Here is a 16857-nt window from a genome sequence, read left to right on the forward strand (position 1 = left end):
TACTTAATTTTCCATAAGGATAGAATTACACTCAGGACCAATCCATTATTTCTTCCAAAGGTGATCTGAGAGTCCAGGATTAATCAGACTATAGACTTACCTGTCTTCTTTCCAAATTTTTCCAACAAAGGCGAATATTGCTTACGCTTGTTACATTTTCACAGACAGTTACATTTCTACCTCAACAGAATTAAAGAATTCAGGAAATCCAGAACAATTATTTGTCTTTCTCTGGCGCAACCGTAGCAAAATCTGTGTCTGTTACCTTGTCAAAATGGTTAAGAGGTTGCGTTACTTTCATTTATAACAGAAAGTAAAACTACCAGTGCTGGTGAAGGCATATTCCACCAGATCTATGGCTACTTCAGCTGTTTTCCATTCGAAGTCTTCCATGAGTGAAATATGTGCAGCAGCAACATGGACTACTCTGCATACCTTTATTACTCATTACAGATTGGATTTGATCTCCAGGGGAAGAGCCGCCTTTGGTTCTGTGCTTCTCAGGAATATTCTTCCATAGGGCCACCCAGGATCTAAAGTAGCTTGGGACTCTGTCCCATCAGTCAAGATTAGATGAAGATTGACAATGTCAGATAAAGAAGTTATGTCATACCATAACATTCCATCTGTGTTCATAGGTTCATACTAGGCTATCTGCCCAAGGGCATTTATAAGCCTAGCCCATAGTTATGTGGCTTTGCACCCCTTTAGTTGAATAAAAACTATGCCTATCATTTTGCTGTGCCTCTGTCAAGCAGTGACACTGAAGTAATCCCTGGGGTATATCTGCAATCTCCCATCCATTGGTCAAGATTCCTCTTGAACAAGGCCAGAGAGTGCTCTGCCTCACATGTACCGGGATTTTGTTCCACAGCATAGGGAGTCTCTGGGTGATGAATCTGTCCCTCCAGCACGTTCTATTTATAACCGTGTCAAGGTTTAAGTCTCCCGCCCTTGTGGTTCTGAGGGATCTAGATTTTTTGAGGTGAAGCATATTCATCAAATCTGGGTTTGACATGGCCTTATATGTCAGGCACAGGTCACCTCTGAGCAAGCGGTATGAGACTGAATAGAGCTGGAGTTCTTTCAGTCGGGCAGCATAAGACATATTTTTGAGACCCTTTATCCTTTTGGTGAGGAACTTTTGGGGCCTTTCAAGCTGCAGCAGGTGTCTGGTCAGATACATTCCGACAGACCTTCATCTGTTCTTGACATCCTACCCTCCTTCCCCCTCCTGTGGATTCCTGGCGGAGCAATCTTTTTTCCTGGGTCTTCTGTTAGGATGCTCCTTGGACATGGCTTCTTCATTGTGGATTAATTTCCATCTATTTTCTATAAGTCTGCGAACTTGATCTGAGGTAATGTAGAGAGGGGCATTGTGGGTAGACCATTAGCTCGAGAGTTTTTTTTTGGCTGGTGTGCTATATAAGGGCTGGATTGGTTCTAAGGATCAGAACTGTAACCCATTAATCAAGAATAGATGAAGATCGACAACACAGATGGAAGGTTATGGTAAGACATAACTTCTTTTTATGTCCTAATTAAATGTTATATTGCAATGCTGTCAAGTTATGTCTGCATTAACAGGTTAAGTAAATTACTTGTATCTCTCTCTTTCTCTGTCTCTTGTGTCTAGATCTCTAGATACACAGGTCACGTCTAGTCTCTGTTACAAGGAACTTGTTAAAGTTGCATACACTTCCCATGGTTAAAGATTTATACTGCAGCATTACTCTGCATATTCCCAGCCAGTGGAATAAGTTATCACTGCATAACAAGCAAAGGACTGATTTGTAAGTCTTTGAGGGTAGTCTTGATGATTGGATGGGAAGGCACAATTTTACACCAGGGTTGTCATTTGGAGTCCTGCTTGATTCCGGAGGTGGCACTATTAAGTGCTTGTAAGGGAGTAGCAAGAGCTTTTAAGTGTGTCTACTTAAAAGTGTATATGGCTAGGCATATTGTGGTTGCTGTGATCAGTTGCCTAGTAATATTGTTCCTGCGTTCCCTATGATGAATGTAGTACAATTGTGTGTGTAAAGCACCATAAATGTAGATGCTTAATTAGAGGGAATGCTGGAGCAGTGTAGGTTCCCTCTCTCTCTTACCTGTGGTTTTACCCATGTCCTTTGCATAGGGCTGTAAGGAGAGGAGAATTAGTGGTCATACCTGGCATATGCCTTAAGATGTTGATGATGTGTCTTTCGGCTTTTCCCGGTTAGGGGTCGCCACAGCGGAACTCCAGTCCACTAATGATTGGCAGTTGATTTTTACGTACTGGCTTGCCAGGCCTGACGCACAACCTTCAACAAAGGTACGCCCATTCACGCATGTCTCCACATAGAAGATGCTCTAGCTGAGAATCGAACCGGACAGCGTCTTACTGTGAGGTTATGATGTTGATACATTTGTATAATTAGCTAATTCTGCAAGCTGATACAGGTACTTGCTAGAAGCCTCTTCCAAAGCAAAGGTTTTTAATTGACTGCAGTCCATTGCATATGGGAAATTGAAGATCCTCATGGATCACAGAAGGGATTAAAGCTAAAAGTGACACTTGGCTAAGGTGCACTGTCTAGCGAGTTTTGGTTAAAGAGCTGGACAGTGATGCTAACAGCTCCTCCTTTTAGGCTTTATTTCAAAGGTTTGCCTATGTGGAACATTGAGCATGTCTGCAACAGCTCCATGTTGGATTGGAAAGACAGATGCCTGCCTTTAGCTGATTTCCCAAGGAGAATGATTTATACTACAGCAGTGGTCCTTCTACTTAAATATCTACAGCTATGGTCACAACTTTACTTACACTGCTTCTGTTTATTCTGGTTTTCTCCCAGTCAGTACAGCCACAACAATAGTATGTTTAGAAATCAACCACATTGCTATGGTGGGGGAAATAAGGAGCATAGTGGAAGGTATAGTGGATGTGTGAAACTTCAGGATGGTATTTGAAAGTAGACCTGAAATATTCATAGTTGTGAGACAGGGAACAGTTGATGCCTACTAACAAACATGTGGAAATAGGAACAGCTTATGTAACACAAGGAGTGGGAAAGTTTTGATCAAATGAGTTTGTAAACACTATCCTTTCTGATATTGTGTCATTTGTGCTTATTTTTGTTGTAATGTGTATTATCTTAAGTGCAGATTTACAAATCTGGTCTTGTAAAATGAAGCAAAGGTCAAGAAACTAGCTTCTTCACATTTTACAAAAGAAGAAAATTGAAATGTTTTAATAATACTGAAATGAACTTTCAAATACTGGATCAGTTTAATAATCATAATCAGATTGTGCATGACTGGGGGAAGAATTGTCCTCTGGTAGTAGGCAGTTCTCTCAACTTTGTGACTAGCTGTTGATATTATGTTCTTCTTTTTCTTTTTGATACAGTTTGTGGTAAAAGGTACAAAAATCGTCCTGGATTAAGCTACCACTATGCTCATTCACATCTGGCAGATGAAGAAGGTGAAGATAAAGAAGACTCTGCGCCCCCAACACCTCTATCTCAGAGGTCAGATCGTGATGATCAGAAAAGTAAGGATTGCTTAGTGATGGTTTAAATCACTGTTTTTGTGTGTGTGTATAGGATATCTTGTTATTCCTCCATGTAGATGATAATGCCAGTCTTGAGTGTACTGTGCAGTTCTCTGGACCCCAACTCTGCAGAGGCATTAACATGATGTAGACATAAATAGTAAGGCAAGTGGTTATCTGTCACCACAGAAGTCACATGACTAACGTAAAGCGCTAAACTCGTGGTTCTTTGGGAAAAGGATACATAGTAGAAGTTTGTTGTGTATGTTTCATCACTGACCATCGAGCTGTGCCTAGATTCCCCTTGTCAAAAGTTTGAGTGCTGCTAAGCCATCATGTCGGAGAGGTTTTTTAGTTTGTAAAGCCTAATCCTTCCCAGGTGGCCACCATGCTCAGCCTGTAATGCTTTGTCACTAATGTCCTTCAAGAATGCAACTGCAGTCCTAACATATGGGTTGTCCTGCCTCAGGCAGCCCTTGGTCGGCCGGATTCCAAAGTCTGGGTCCGACGTCGGCTGATGTTGCTTTTCTCTCCGACGTCAGAGCGGCTGGAGTACATAAGCATCAGCCGACGCCATTTTCTTCAGTCTTTCTTGCCGCGCGGTGCCCGAAGCAGAAGCAGTTTGCAAGTGCCGGTCAGTCAGCTCCTGTATTCTTCGATTCTGAAGTCATCAAAAAAGCTAAGTACCCCATTGGGGACCTTTTCTTGCCTCAGCCGATGTCAGAAATTACTGAAAAAGTTAACAATTGTCTTTCTTGTGGTAAACAAATACCTCATAAGGATTTCCACTCTTACTGTCTTCCTTGCCTTGGCCCAGACCACGACGTCTCGGCCTGTGTAGCCTGTGCTCGCTTCAACAAGCGCACTCTCAGGCGCCGGGCGGAGTTCGCTGAAGATTTTTTCGGCGAAAAATGTGCTTACACAATGCCGTCGGATCTACCGACATCGCAAACTCCCAAGAAACGTAAAGACCGGGACCGACATCCTCGGCCCGCGTCCACCTCCGACTCCACGCCAAAAACCTACCGCGAGTGCTCCGCTTCCCTCTGAGACGGTCTCTCCACCGCTCCGAACCGAAGACACCGCATTACCGATGACTCCGATTCCGGATATCACTCCGCCAGTTATTGATTTTCCTCCGGATACCGAAACCGAGGAAATGCCCAAGACCATTGCTGTAGACAAGGTCACTCCTGCACGTGGAGCTGCCAGGCCTCCTATGGCCATGTCTATTAAGGCCTACACTAGGGCTAAGGCAGCCAGCAAAACAAAACATCTTACTACTAAAACCTTACCACAGCCTTCTCCAGAGACACAAATTATGTCTATGGCTGCTGACTTAATTTCTATGATTAGAGGTTCACAGGCCCATCCTGAGAGAGGATCCCAGCCTCCTTCTGATAAAAGGCCCAGGGTTGAACCCCCTGACCCTATTCCGACAGATGATGATTCTGAGGGCTCTGTCCACTCTGATAGCCAGGAAGAGCTCTTCCAGACCTATGAGGACTCGGATGCAGAGGATTCCATCTCCTCGGCCTCCCCTCCTGAGGATATTTCTTTTGGGGAAGTTTTGCATACCATGAGGGAACATTTCAAGTGGCAAGGCCAGGAATATTCTGATTCCAGAAAGCCGGACTTTCCTTAAGAAGCCCCAGCACAGGCCCTTAGCTATTCCTCCTGTACTTGATGTTTTGGATGATTTATATTCTGACTCTAGTGTTACCCCTGACTCTCTTCCTCCTGCTCCAGCCAAGCCAGACAGGTATTACAGGGTCCCAGAAACACATTCCCATTTATTCAGGGCCGACTCTGCTGATTTGGAAACTATTTCACAGGGGCCTAAAGGAGTTTCAGCTTCCACCTCTAAAAATCCTTTGCCCTCCAACAGGGAAGCTAGGTCATTAGAGAGATGGGGCAAAAAGGTTTACACATCCACTACCTTATCTACGAGAGCTTTGAATTGTCTTTTTCATATGTTACAATATCAGGATTTCCTGTTAGAAGATTTACAAAAAACATTGGCCACTCCTGATCCTCTAGACAGGAAGGCTTTGCAGGAAGCTGTACATAACACTCAGCAAGTAAGCAATCACTTCCTGCAGTGTGGATATGATGCACTGGAAGCTTCATGTAGGGCAGCTATGACAGGGGCAGTCATTCGTAGACATGCATGGTTAAAAGATCAACCTCTACCAGATCATGTAAAGGCAAAACTTCTGGATGCACCTTTGGAAAAGAACAAGCTTTTGGTGCTAATGCTAAGGATGTGTTAAAGACCATCGAGGAAAAAGCAAAATCAGTTCAGACGGTGAAAGATTTCCTCCAGGTTCAACCCCCCAGATTCAGTAGGAATTGGCCTTCAAAAAAACTGGTCCTTTCCTAATCCAGAAAAGTTTCAAAGGGGTAAAAACAGACATGGCCGAGGAAGAGGCCAATACAGAGGTCCTTACAGGGGACGACAATGGCAGCCAGGAAATCAAAGAAGTGACGCAGGGGTTTCACCTGCCCCACAGCAACAATCTCAATGACTTTCCTCTACTTCTGCCTACCAGGGAACAAATAGAAGCTCCCTTGGGCGGGAAACTATCTCTGTTTGCAGAAAATTGGCACAGACTGACAAAGGACAAATGGATTTTGGACATTATAGACCGAGGCTACAAGTTCCATTTTCATACCTTGCCAAGAAAACAAGGCATGCCAAACCTACCACAAAACCAGAGGGCAGAGGCTATCAAGCAAATCTCTCTGCGGACTCGGATGAAAGCAATAGAAAGAGTTCCACAACAAGAACAAGGCCAGGGGTTTAACTCAAGACTGTTCCTTGTTCCAAGAAAAGAATCTCAATGGAGACCAATACTGGAGTTGTCCGCATTAAACACCTTTCTCATAGTACCAAAGTTCAAAATGCTGACTCTACAGCAACTCCTTCCCATGCTGGGCAAGTGTTCTTGGCTGATTACTCTGGACCTCAAGGAGGCATACATGCATGTCCCTATCAGACACAGCTGCAGAAGATACCTCAGATTTCTTGCAGGGCCAGAGCATTATCAATTCTCAGCATTGCCATTTGGATTATCTACTGCACCCAGAGTATTCACAAAATGCCTGGCTTCAGTAATTGCTCATTGCAGGCTCCAGGGGATACAAATTTACCCATACCTGGACGACTGCCTCATACAAGCGGACGACAAATTGATGTTGACAAAAATCTTGGACTATGTCATACGATTACTACAAGCTCTGGGATACACAGTCAACTTCCAAAAGTCAAGACTGCAGCCATCCCAGCAAATAATCTTCTTAGGAGCCAAATTAGACACAGCCTCTCAAATGGCTTACCTGACAGAAGACGAGCAAGAGAAGTTAGGTCATTACTTCAAAGGTTTGGCAAAACTCACCCAGATGACTGCAAGGAGATTCCTACAGGCCCTGGGTTACATGGCATCCTGCATTCTCCTGGTTCCATTAGCAAGACTACACATGAGAAAGCTTCAATGGTACCTAAAAGCATTTGGTCTCAGCACAGCAACAACTTGGAGACAACCATACCGCTCATTCCATGCCTACAAAAGGAATTCCTATGGTGGGCCTCGGTGAGCCAGGCAAACACAGGTATGTCATTCAAGAAACCACAGATAACACAGACCATGACCACAGATGCCTCAGACCTTGGATGGGGGGCGCACATGGAAGGCAGGTGTATACAAGGACAATGGTCTCCAAAGGAAACACATCTGCATATAAATCAAAAGGAAATGCTGGCAGTAATGCATGCCATCAAGGTCTTTCAACACCAACTTCAGCAAGGCCATTTACTGATGCGGACAGACAACACCACTGTGATGTGGTATATAAACAAGCAAGGGGGCACCCACTCCTACCCCCTTTGCAGACTGACAATGCATCTTTGGGAAAAATCACTGAGCCTAAACATCCTGTTACAATCCCAGTTTGTTCCAGGCAAAGACAATGTGTTGGCGGACAGCTTAAGCAGGAATTTCACAGATCCACACGAGTGGAGGTTACATCCGAAGATCTTCACACAACTCACTTCGATATGGGGCAGGCCAGAAGTAGACCTATTTGCTTCTCACCTCAACCATCATCTACAAAAATTCTGCACAAGGACATACCATCCAAAAGCTTGGAAGACAGATGCTCTCTCATTCAACTGGAACTTCCTAACAATCTATGCATTCCCACCTCTGCCACTGATGACCTCAGTATTACTAAAGATCAAAGCAGAGACACCCAAGGGAATCATAATGGCTCCGGACTGGCCAAGACAACACTGGTACCCACTATTACGGAGCATATGTCACACCAGGAGGTGGGCCCTTCCCCAATGGCCTCTACTTTTGACTCAACACAATTTCAAAACAGTGCATCCAAACCTTCAGACACTGCAACTAACAGCCTGGGAGATACCATAAATAACCTCAACCTATCTCTCTCCAAGGAAGTTCAGCGGATACTAACAGAGGCTCGAAGACCATCCACCAGAAAGGTTTACTTAGCAAAATGGAAGAGATTCAGCAATTGGAATACCAGCAAGGGACATGATGCATCATTGTTGAACATCCCACTCATCTTGGAATATTTGGCTGATATGCTAAAGAACGGCCTCTCATATTCTTCCATAAAGATACATGCATCAGCTATTTCAGCTAGATATAACACTGATCCTCCTGTCTTTTTACACCCTTTGCTAAGGCAATTCCTCAGGGGAATCAAGAACATTAAGCCACCAAGAAATGCCCCAGTGCCAGCCTGGGACCTCAATTTTGTCCTAGAAAAACTGACTCTATCTCCATTTGAGCCAGCAGCTTCAGTTGACTTGCAATTTCTCTCATGGAAGACAGCTTTCCTGTTGGCAATTACCTCAGCAAGAAGGGTTTCGGAACTACAGGCCCTAATGGCAATACCACCGTTCATAATTTTTCATTTTCACAGAGACAGGGTTTCATTAAGGACCAACCCTACTTTTATGCCAAAGGGTGGTATCTAGGGTTTCTTTAAATCAAGCTATTCATCTGCCTGCTTTCTTCCCCAATAGGGGGGAAAGACTGTTACATACCTTGGACATTCACAGACAACTTCGATACTACCTGGACAGAACCAAGGCCAGTAGGAAGTCTGAACAACTTTTTGTAGCTTACGCCTCTGCAGTCCAAGGAAAAGCAATTTCAAAACAGACTATTTCAAAATGGATTGGACATTGCATCAGATTTTGTTATTCCTTTCATGGAAAGACTGTTCCAGCCAATGTCAGACCACATTCCACCAGAGCTACAGCCACCTCAACAGCATTCTTAAGATGGGTGCCTACTAAGGACATTCTAGAAGCTGCTACATGGAGCTCCGTGCATACATTCTCCAAACACTACAATCTCCCTCTATACTCCAGATCCAGAGCAGGCTTTGCTTTGGCAGTCCTGCAGGGTTTGATTGCCTCACCATCTTTTTCCTAGAGCATTCCTCCTCCCCCAGCTAAGCTATGGTATTCTACCCATATGTTAGGACTGCAGTTGCATTCTTGAAGGACATAGTACAGTTTTGTACCTACCATAAATGTAGATGTCCGATAGACATGCAACTTCAGTCAGGTTTTCCCTCCCTCCATACCCCTCTATGCCTTGGGTCCACTCCTATCCCTGTTTTTCTCTTAGCTGGGGATATCTGTTATGGTGTATTTGTTTTATTGCTCATTTATTTGTCTGGAATCCTGTTTTTGTCTTCCAATTTGATTACAGCCTTCCTTGGAGGGCACCTGGCATCTGGGGCAAGAAACACTGAAGAAAATGGCGTCGGCTGATGCTTATATACTCCAGCCACTCTGACGTCAGAGAGAAAAGCGACATCAGCCGACGTCGGACCCAGACTTTGGAATCCGGCCGACCGAGGGCTGCCTGAGGCAGGACAAACCCATATGTTAGGACTGCAGTTGCATGTCTATCGGACATCTACATTTATGGTAGGTACAAAACTGTACTTTACAGATACTGCCAATATGTACATGAACAAAACTACAGTGATACTGACTTGGCTGTGCCAAAGGCATGCACCCTGTTCGTAGTGCTATTTGCTATACATCTCTGATAACATTGTAGCAAGTGATAATTTGCAGATTTTTGTCAAAATTACTGTTTTTTTTTTCAACATTAATAAACTTTAGGTTTATGGTTTATTTCTTTACTAATGAATCTTTCAGCTTAATATTTCAGTTTGATATTTATCAGAAAAGTCATCTGTTTTGTAAATTCCCAGACCTCATCTGCACCCATTGATAAATTGCTTACCTTTTTTCCCCCTACTGGACCATTTGCATTTAATATACTGTCTTGCGCACTGTTAAATTATTAATTTTTCTTGATTATTATCTGTATCTTTACATTGTGTGTGGATACTTGGCTTTTGAAGCATGTTTACTTTGCTTGCATTACTTAGTAGTTACCTTTTTTGAAGCTTGCATACCTAGGGTTTTATTTGCACATTTGTGAAGTGTTCAGCTGTTGACTTCTAAATATTCTGTTTTTGTACTGTGAACAGCTAAAAGAGGCTCAGAGAGTTTGGCTTTGCCAAATAATTATTGTGATTTCTGCCTGGGTGATTCGAAAATTAACAAGAAGACAATGCTACCAGAAGAGCTGGTGTCATGTGCAGATTGTGGTCGATCAGGTAAAAAAACACTAGAACAGCTTTTTGTATGAGAGTAGTACTCTGCTGCTAAGTTCTTATTATTTCTCTGCATGTGCTCGATTGATGCTTTAAGTCTTCAGTACTTCTAAATTTCCTTTCATATACTAGTCATTATGGCATGCCAATTGCATTGATTATTCCTGTGATGTCTCTGTTCCCTTTTCCCTTGTTTGTGCATTATGTTTAAAACCAGTATTGACTTAGAGTAAATGCTAAGGGGATATTGAAACGCCAGTGTATTTTTGATACAGGTGAGACAAGAGCATATTCACTGGAATAAAAATAAATTGAGTTATACGTAGTGTTTGTATCTGTAGAAGCCTAATTTTGGCTTACTCTCTTCGCAAGGCAGAATATTGCAGATAGGTATTTTCTATGGAGGTAGTCACTTGAAGTAGTCAGTAAATGGATTGTCATTCAGCACTTAACAGATTATTCAGGATGTACCCTTGTAAGATGATATTACATTTGTGTTTGTCAAAATAAAGTTAGAAAGCAGTTCAGTTTTGATTAAGCAATGTGTATTCACGAAAAGACTTTCTCACAGTGGGTGATGTTCAAGTACCAAATGTCTGACTGTAACAGGATTTATTTGACACAACATTGAAATCAGGGCATTTTGTATGGGTTATTTTTTCTAGCTTTCGTAAACTATATTAAGAGATAATTTTGTCGGCTATCTTGATGTCCTTCAAGAATGCAACTGCAGTCCTGACATATGGGTTGTCCTGCCTCAGGCAGCCTTTCGGTCGGCCGGATTCCAAAGTCCGGGTCCGGCGTCGGCCGATGTCGCCTACTCCCCGACGTCAGAGCGGCTGGGGTATAAAGGCATTCGCCGACGCCATCTTCTCCAGTCTTTCTTGCCGCGCGGTGCCCGAAGCAAAAGCAGTTCGCAAGTGCCAGTCGGTCAGCTCCTGTGTTTTCAGTTACCGAAGTCATCAAAAAGCTAAGTACCCCGTTGGGGAACTTTTTTCTTGCCTCAGCCGATGTCAGAAAAAATTGAAAAGGTTAACAATTGTTTGTCTTGTGGTAAACAAATACCTCATAAGGACTTCCACTCCTACTGCCCTCCCTGCCTGGGCCCAGACCACGACGTCTCGGCCTGTGCTGCCTGTGCTTGCTTTAATAAGCGCACACTCAGGCGCCGGGCAGAATTTACCGAACACTTTTTTGGCGAAAATTACGCTTATATCATGCCGTCGGAACAACCGACAGCACTTATTTCCAAAAAACGTAAGGACCGGGACTGACATCCTCAGCCCGCGTCGTCCACCGATACCACGCCTAAGCCTACCGCGAGTGCATCGGCCTCTTCGGTGGCGGTAATTCAACCGCTCCAGACCGACGACACCGATTTACGCGTGCCGGTCCGGAGGTTTCCCGGTGCGGTTGTTGATTTTCCTCGAAACCGGCTCTAGAATTACCTGACACCATACCAGTGGATAAAGTTACTCCTGCACGTGGGGCAGCTAGGCCTCTGGTCTCCATGTCCATCAAGGCCTACACACGTGCTAAGGCTGCCAGCCAGGCTAAGGCCCTTCCTCCTAAAACTAGTTCCCAGAGCCTTTCTTCTGATAAACAGATCATGACCCTAGCTGCAGATCTGATCTCTCTAATCAGAGGTTCTCCGTCACACCCAGACAGAGGTTCTCAGCCTCCTGCAGATAAAAGGCCTAGGACAGAACAGCCAGATACCCTCTCTTCAGATGAGGCCTCTAGGGATTCTGAGCACTCAGATACCCAGGAAGAATCCTTCCAGGCCTACGAGGATTCTGATGCTGAGGAATCAATTCCTTCTGCCTCTCCTCCAGAGGATATTTCTTTCGGAGAAGTTCTCCACTCCATGAGAGAACATTTTCAGTGGCAGGGCCAGGAATTTTCTGACTCCAGGAAAAGACTACGTACTTTCCTCAAGTTACCCCAGCACAGACCATTAGCTATTCCTCCAGTGTTGGATGTCTTGGATAATGTATACTCAGACTCCAGTGCTTCCCCTGATTCTCTCCCTCCTGCTCCTGTCAAGCCAGACAGATATTACAGGGTTCCTGAAACTCACAAGCATCTCTTTAAGGCCCACTCTGTGGATCTAGAAACTATTTCTCAGGGGCCCAAATGAGTGGCTACTTCCTCGGCCAAAAACCCTTTGCCCGCAGACAGGGAATCAAGGTCCCTGGAGAGATGAGGCAAAAAAGTTTATACCTCTTCCACCCTTGCCATGAGGTCACTTAACTGTCTTTTTCACATGTTTCAGTACTAGGATTACTTAATGGATGATTTGCAGAAAAAGCTAGCCTCTCCTCAGCCTATAGATAGAAAGGCATTGCAGGATTTGGTTCTGTTAGCAATCATTTTCTTCAGTGTGGTTATGATGCATTGGAAGCTTCATGTAGGTCAGCTATGACAGGGGCCGTTATACGTAGACATGCTTGGCTGAAAAACAGCCACTGCCAGACCATGTTAAAGTAAAGCTCCTAGATGCACCTCTGGAAAAACAGAAGCTTTTTGGTGCTAATGCACAGGATGTGTTGAAGTCTATTGAGGAAAAGGCTAAATCAGTACAGACAGTCAAGGATTTCCTCCAGGTTCAGCCACCTAGATTCAGCAGGAATTGGCCTTCAAAGAATTGGTCCTTTCCAGACACTGACAAGTTTCAAAGGGGAAAAAACAGGCGTGCTCGAGGTAGAGGGCAATACCGAGGCTCTTACAGGGGCCGCCAATGGCAACCACCAAATCAGAGAAGTGGCGCAGGGAGTTCAGCTGCACCACAAGGACAATCACAATGACTTGACTTTCACCCCGCCAACCAAGGCTCAAAGAGAAGCACCTCTAGGTGGAAAATTATCCTTATTCACAAAGAACTGGCACATTTTAACCAAGGACAAATGGATTCTGGACATAGTAGACCAAGGTTACAGGTTCCACTTCCATAGACCAAGGTTACAGGTTCCACTTCCATACCTTACCAACGAGACAAGGCATGCCAAACCTGCCACAAAATCAAAGGGCAGAGGCACTCATACAAGTTTCAAAGCTGTTACAAATAAAAGCAATAGAAAAGGTTCCTCCTCAGGAGCAAGGCCAGGGATTCTATTCAAGACTGTTCCTTGTTCCAAGAAAAGAAAAGCAATGGAGACCTATACTGGATTTGTCCGCTCTAAACACTTTTCTCATTGTGCCAAAATTCAAAATGCTGACTTTACAGCAACTCCTTCCCATGCTGGGCAAGGGGTCTTGGCTGGTTACTCTGGACCTCAAGGAGGCATACCTGCATGTCCCAATCAGACACAGTTGCAGAAGATACCTCAGATTTCTTGCAGGATCAGAGCATTATCAATTCTCAGCATTGCCGTTTGGCTTATCTACTGCGCCCAGAGTATTCACGAAATGCCTGGCATCAGTAGTTGCACATTGCAGGCTCCAGGGGATTCAAATATACCCTTACCTGGACGACTGCCTTATACAAGCAGACAGCAAACAAACCTTGATAAGACACTTGGATTATGTCATCCAATTACTACAGGCTTTGGGATACACAGTCAACATTCAAAAATCAAGACTACTGCCATCCCAACAGATTCTTTTTCTAGGAGCCAAATTGGACACACAATCACAAATGGCTTTCCTCACAGAGGAGAAACAAGAACATTTACCAGATTACTTCAAAAGCCTAGCAAAGCTCACCCAGCTGACTGCAAGGAAAATCCTGCAGGCCCTGGGGTTCATGGCATCTTGCATTCTTCTGGTACCTCTGGCAAGACTACACATGAGAAAGCTACAATGGTACCTAAAAAACTTATGGTCTCAACACAGCCAAAAACTAGAAGATGTAATACCACTCATTCCATGCCTACAAAGAGAATTTTTGTGGTGGGCTCAAGCAAGTCATTTAAGCAAGGGCATGTCTTTCAACAAACCTCTAGCAAGTCAAACCATTACAACAGACGCCTCAGATCATGGATGGGGGGCGCACATGGAGGGCAGATGCATTCAAGGGCAATGGACTCCCAGGGAAATGCATCTGCACATAAATCAAAAAGAGATGTTGGCAGTCATACATGCATTCGAGGCATTCGGGAAATCCCTTCAGCAAGGTCATCTGCTAATAAGGACAGACAACACCACTGTCATGTGGTATATAAACAAGCAGGGAGGCACTCACTGTTACCCCCTCTGCAGACTAACAATGATTCTTTGGGAAAAGTCCCTGAAACTGAACATCCACTTGCAATCCCAGTTTGTTCCAGGCAAGGACAATGTTCTGGCGGACAGGCGAGCAGAAATTTCTTGGATCCGCACGAATGGATGCTGCATCCACACATTTTCTCACAAATAACAAGTGCATGGGGAAGACCGGACATAGATCTCTCTGCTTCTCACCTCAATCATCACCTGGAGAAGTTCTGTTCAAGGACGCACCATCCTCTAGCCTGGAGAACGGATGCCCTCTCCTTCAGCTGGAATTCCCTAACAATTTATGCATTCCCTCCTCTACCATTACTGACCAAGGTGTTACTGAAGATCAAAGCAGAACAACCAAAAGGAATGTTGATAGCTCCAGACTGGCCAAGGCAGCACTGGTATCCATTGCTATTGAGCATAACTCACACCAAACCGTGGCCCTTGCCTCAATGGCCTCTGCTTCTAACACAGCACAATTACAGGACTGTTCATCAAAACCTGCAAACATTGCAGCTGACAGCTTGGAGGGTTCCATGACCTTCACCCATACCTCTCTTTCCGAAAAAGTACAAGAAATCTTGCTGGAAGCACGCAGACCTTCCACCAGAAAAACCTATTCAGCTAAGTGGAAGAGATTCATCATCTGGAATGCCAACAAGGGTCAAGATGCATCAGTAATGAGCATACCACAGATATTGGAATACTTGGCAGAAATGTTTCATAGTGGCCTCTCATATTCTTCCATAAGAATTCACACTTCAGCAATCTCAGCAAAATACAACTGTGATCCACCTGTGTTTTCACGTCCCTTGCTAAGACGGTTTCTAAGAGGGATAAAGAATATCAAACCTCCCAGAAAACCACCAGTACCTGCATGGGACCTCAATTTCGTCTTGGAAAAATTAACTCTTCCTCCTTTTGAACCAGCAGCATCTTCAGAAATGCAATTTCTCTCCTGGAAAACGGTTTTCCTGTTGGCAGTTACCTCAGCAAGAAGAGTCTCGGAGATACAGGCCCTGATGGCAGTACCTCCCTTTCTCATTTTTCATCAGGACAGAGTTTCTCTAAGAACGAATCCTTCATTCATGCCAAAGGTGATATCCAGGGTGTCTCTAAATCAAGCAATTCACCTGCCTACCTTCTTTCCCAACCCTCAAAATAAGGGGGGGAAAGCTGCTGCACACTTTGGACATACACAGACAATTACGCTACTACTTGGACAGAACAAAGACCACCAGAAAGTCTGACCGATTATTTGTAGCTTATGCTGCTGGAGTGCAAGGAAAGGCAATCTCCAAACAAACAATTTCAAAATGGATTGGACACTGCATCGGATTCTGTTACTCTTTCCATGGAAAAGGTGTGCCAGCCAATGTTAGGCCACACTCCACCAGAGCTATAGCCACATCCACAGCCTTTCTAAGAGGAGTGGCTACAAAGGACATTCTAGAGGCTGCTACATGGAGCTCCGTGCATACATTTACCAAACACTACAACCTGCCTTTATACTCCAGATCCCGAGCAGGCTTTGCTTCGGCAGTCCTGCAGGGCATTTTAGCTACACCATCCCTTTCTTAGATCGTACCACCCCCAGCTTGGCTATGGTATTCAACCCATATGTCAGGACTGCAGTTGCATTCTTGAAGGACATAGTACAGTTTTGTACCTACCATAAATGTAGATGTCAGATAGATATGCAACTGCATTCAGGTTTTCCCTCCCTCCTACCCCTCTGCAATTTTCCTTTTGGGTCCATTCCCCCTTTCCTCTATTAGCTGGGGATATCGGTTATGGTGTATATGTTTATTACTGTTGTGCATGTCTGGAATTTTTTTATCCATTCACCAAATTTAGCCTTCTTTGGAGGGCACCTGGCATCTGGGGCAAGAAACACTGAAGAAGATGGTGTTGGCGGATGCCTTTATACCCCAGCCGCTCTGACGGGGAGTAGGCGACATCGGCCGACGCCGGACCCGGACTTTGGAATCCGGCCGACCGAAGGGCTGCCTGAGGCAGGACAACCCATATGTCAGGACTGCAGTTGCATATCTATCGGACATCTACATTTATGGTAGGTACAAAACTGTACTTTTCTTTTCACAGCTTGAGCATAATGATTACTGTACAGAAATCTGAAACCACAGCTACTCAGATAACTTCACGTCTGTATTAACATTAATGTTACTGCTTGTAAAATGAGAAGGGAAAATATGTTGATTAATTTTCTGGTACTTCCATATCCATGTATTATGAAGTGCATGGGTAGAAGGAAGTCTCAAAAGGCATGACTGTAGGTGAAATGAAAATTGTACCTCAGATGCTGCTTAAACCTTGGCAGTTTTAAAACGGTGCCATTTGACCCATTTGATAGTACCTGATTATAATGCATTTTTATGTCCTTAAGGCATTCCTGAAATGTACATTTATGTACACTTGCATCTTGACTC

The 16857-nt window shown here is 44.2% G+C and overlaps 1 protein-coding gene across 4 annotated transcripts in view; it reads left to right on the top strand.

Moving 5' to 3' along the window:
- Positions 1-16857, top strand: part of DPF2 (double PHD fingers 2) — a 779856-nt gene that overhangs the window by 344882 nt on the left and 418117 nt on the right. For all 4 annotated transcript variants that reach the window (XM_044075795.1, XM_044075796.1, XM_044075797.1 and 1 more), the window contains exons 7-8: positions 3389-3532; positions 10082-10210. In XM_044075795.1, the coding sequence (XP_043931730.1) occupies positions 3389-3532; positions 10082-10210 (273 nt within the window). The remainder of the gene's footprint in view (positions 1-3388; positions 3533-10081; positions 10211-16857) is intronic.

Source organism: Protopterus annectens, chromosome 6.part1, assembly GCF_019279795.1.
Source record: "Protopterus annectens isolate FY-2018-M chromosome 6.part1, PAN1.0, whole genome shotgun sequence".
Taxonomy (NCBI): domain Eukaryota; kingdom Metazoa; phylum Chordata; order Ceratodontiformes; family Protopteridae; genus Protopterus; species Protopterus annectens.